The 3,240-nt window shown below is 37.6% G+C and overlaps 1 protein-coding gene across 1 annotated transcript; it reads right to left on the bottom strand.

The window, feature by feature from the left end:
* Positions 1–878: 878 nt before the first annotated feature.
* On the bottom strand, positions 879–3,029 carry LOC132558913 (uncharacterized). Its single transcript, XM_060223529.1, has one exon. It carries the CDS (start codon positions 3,027–3,029, stop codon positions 879–881), a length of 2,151 nt encoding a protein of 716 aa, XP_060079512.1.
* Positions 3,030–3,240: the final 211 nt, after the last annotated feature.

The raw sequence follows: 3,240 nt of genomic DNA, 5'->3' as shown, positions 1-3,240 counted from the left end.
CCTTATGTTAGTTTCTTCCAGTCTTGGTTTCGCTATAAGGGTTGGCTTAGATGTTTCTTAGTGGGAGATAATCCAGACAGTTGAACATTATCTGTGCTTTCGAATGATTTGGAGAATCCCTTGATTCATGATCCAGGCCTAACATTGAAGTGCATTACAAAAGAGTGAAAATATCACATACAAATATTCCAAGTAGCTTATATTTTATTATCAATATGCAATGAAGGATTCGATAACCAGTAATGGGTACTTAATTCGTCACATAATATGCGAGAGAACAACGGCATACACTCGTCTCGTAATAGGTGATATGTCAGCATACACACGTCCCCTATATAGGCGATAGGACGGCATAAGAGAAGAAAGCCGAGAAAGGACGGTGAGAGGATGGGTGCATCGGTATTCGAAAGGAATTATATGATTATTTATAATGTAGGAGATAAAGGCTGCAGCTGGAATTTATGATAATTTATAATATAGGAAATAAATTCCTGTACCGGAATAGATGATTATTTATAATGTAGGAGATAAAGTCCTGAAATATGTAAATCAAAGATCAACAAATAGAAGAGAATTTGCAGAGTTTATCCCTTGGAATTGATGATAATTTATAGTGTAGTAGAAAAAGTCTTAACCTTGGATATATGATAATTTATACTGTAGTAAATAAAGTCTGGTGCTAGAATATATTATTATTTACAATGTAGGCTATAATGTCCTGTACTGGAAGAGATGATTATTGATAATGTAGGAGATAAAGTCCTGGAATATGTAAATCAAAGATCAACAAATAGAAGAGAATTTGCAGAGTTTATCCCTTAATACATTTAGATATATCAACAGAAATAAAATATCTGCATCAACGTCAAGATTACACTCTACAATTTTCCATGAAACACAAGCTTTGCGTTAAAATCATACCGGGAAATGTGTTCATCGATTTCGGATTCGTTATACTGTCTGCAAGATGGGAACAGTTTTTGTTCAATAACGTCCAACAGTAAGCCTTGTCTTTCAGTAAAGTCTTCAACCTCCCCAACACGACAACAAGCCTTCACCCAACGGTTGTTGATTTCACTGACAGATAGGTTATCATAGTTGATAATGACCAAATTTCGCCGCATATCATTTTGGTACACTTTCCACATATTGTTGAATTCAAACTGAGTGAAGACTAATTGAGTTGTTTCCCCTTGATCAGATGATTTGAAGTATTTTTCTGACAGAATGATAATGAAATGTTTACACCTCCCTATCGTACTCCGGATGTATTCCTCTCTGCACTCGGCGATGCTTGCATCCCGGACAGGAATAAATAAGGTATATCCACGCTTTTCCATATGTTTAGCGAGATTCCTAATAACCCACTTTCGTTGTAAGGTGTCCTCGTCATAAAATGATACATAGGCGTCATATTTAAATCCTTGTGATTGTTTTACACGTCGGAGTTTGCGACGATATATAACATATATTTCAGGATAACATAATACCCGAGCGAGGATGATAACCACGATAATAGCAAGTAAAGCCGCCAAACTTCCTAGAATAATGTTTATATTTGAAGTGTCTGGGTAACATTTTAGCGAAGAAAAATCAGCTTCTGTGATGACTTTCCCACCTAAGTTCTCACATATGTATGAGGTGGGACTGTCTTCATAGCGACGAAACGAAAGCCAGGATCTCGTCCACAGATCTTCACAAGAGCATGAAAGAAGAACATGTCCTAAAACAAGAGTAGCTGGACTTCTGTTCTGAAAATGACGCGGCAAAGATGTCAATTTATTTCCAGTTGCATTGAGTCGTGCATCGTTAGGTAAAACTGATGCTGCTGTCTCCGAGATATGAGACAGTCTATTTCCAGAAAGATCCAATTCTGAAATACGACCTAAATAAGGTCTTTCTTCCAAATGTTGAATATCATTTCCGGCAAAGAGAAGTTTTAATCTGTCCCCGTTGCCCCATGGTAAATGTTTCGGCATTGTTGTAAGTCCTTGTCCCTGGCAGTCGGCAACAACCCGATCATGGCTAGGTTGGTTATAACAGTGACACTTTCTAGGACAGTACTCAGTAATATTGCATATAAGGAGGTCCTGCTTCTCTGGATATGTCACATAAATATCAGTCAGTTTTGTACCGTTCAGTTCGGGAGGTCTTTCACAAATATATTCTTCCGCTTGTTTCCAGAATTTCTTAATGTTTCCAATATCACCAGAAAGCAGTTCCGCCATATTGCAATCGCACGTTAGTGCATCACTAGTGAATGACACAGATATATCCAAGTTCTTATAGAGCTTGTTCCATGAATCTAGTCCGAAATCGGAGTAGTTAAAGAAACTTTGCAGAGAACAGTTTTCAAAGTCAATGGTACCACCAGTTCCAAACTTTTCATCAGGCATTATCTTGAAACCCAGCTGATTTGAAGTTTTCATATTTTTTTTGTTATCTGATATCGATAATCTACAGAAGGTTTTCAGAGCATAATTTGTAACGTCAATGGATTCGATCTGGTTTCTGGATATGTCGACGTTAAGGATATACTGACCGCAACAAAGACTGAAGGAATTAGGATCAATGCTGACGATTTTGTTGTTACTTAGATACAGATTACGTAGACTCGTTAAGTTTCGGAATGTTGTGTTGCGTATGATTTCTAGGTTATTATCGTTAAGGTAGAGGGAGTCGAGATTGACCAGACAGCCGATTCCGTCGAGGTTTTCGATTTCATTGTTGTCTAGCTCCAGTTCCACAGTTGACGGAAAAGTACATATATTAGCTGGTAATTTTCGTAGACGTCCGTTTACATGAGATAATCTAGTATAGTTGTGTGTTGAATCATCCCAGTGAATGTATACTATCGAAGATCCTCGAATATCTGTATATCTAACGTGAAGATCTACTACTTGTCCCTCAAGTTGCCATCCACGTTTGTTTTCACATACACAACACTCGGTGTCTTGACCACAACTATCTGGACAGTACAGATCCGTCATATTCTCTAGACGATAGGGCAAGTATGTATCCGCTCCCATTATAATCACAAGATATGATGCGAGACATATTATGGTAAGACTAACAACACGCATGATGTGTTCGATAAGTCTACTAAACATGCAGCGATGAAGCGTTCAACACACTGAAAACACATACAGAAACAAACGAATATAAATCTTGATAACTTGAATTTTGAGGTTTGTTATATGGTCGACCAGTACAATGGTTAGAAATCACATGAATTACCGC

Source organism: Ylistrum balloti, unplaced genomic scaffold (genome assembly GCF_031769215.1).
Source record: "Ylistrum balloti isolate Yb309-2 unplaced genomic scaffold, AGI_CSIRO_Ybal_v1 Utg370840, whole genome shotgun sequence".
In the NCBI taxonomy this organism is placed as follows: Eukaryota; Metazoa; Mollusca; class Bivalvia; order Pectinida; family Pectinidae; genus Ylistrum; species Ylistrum balloti.
Note: the sequence above shows the minus strand (reverse complement) of the source record. Positions and strands in the feature narration are given on the sequence as shown.

Coding starts and splice junctions, on each gene's coding strand:
- LOC132558913 (XM_060223529.1), bottom strand. CDS start 3,029: ATGGGAGCGGATACATACTTGCCCTATCGTCTAGAGAATATGACGGAT.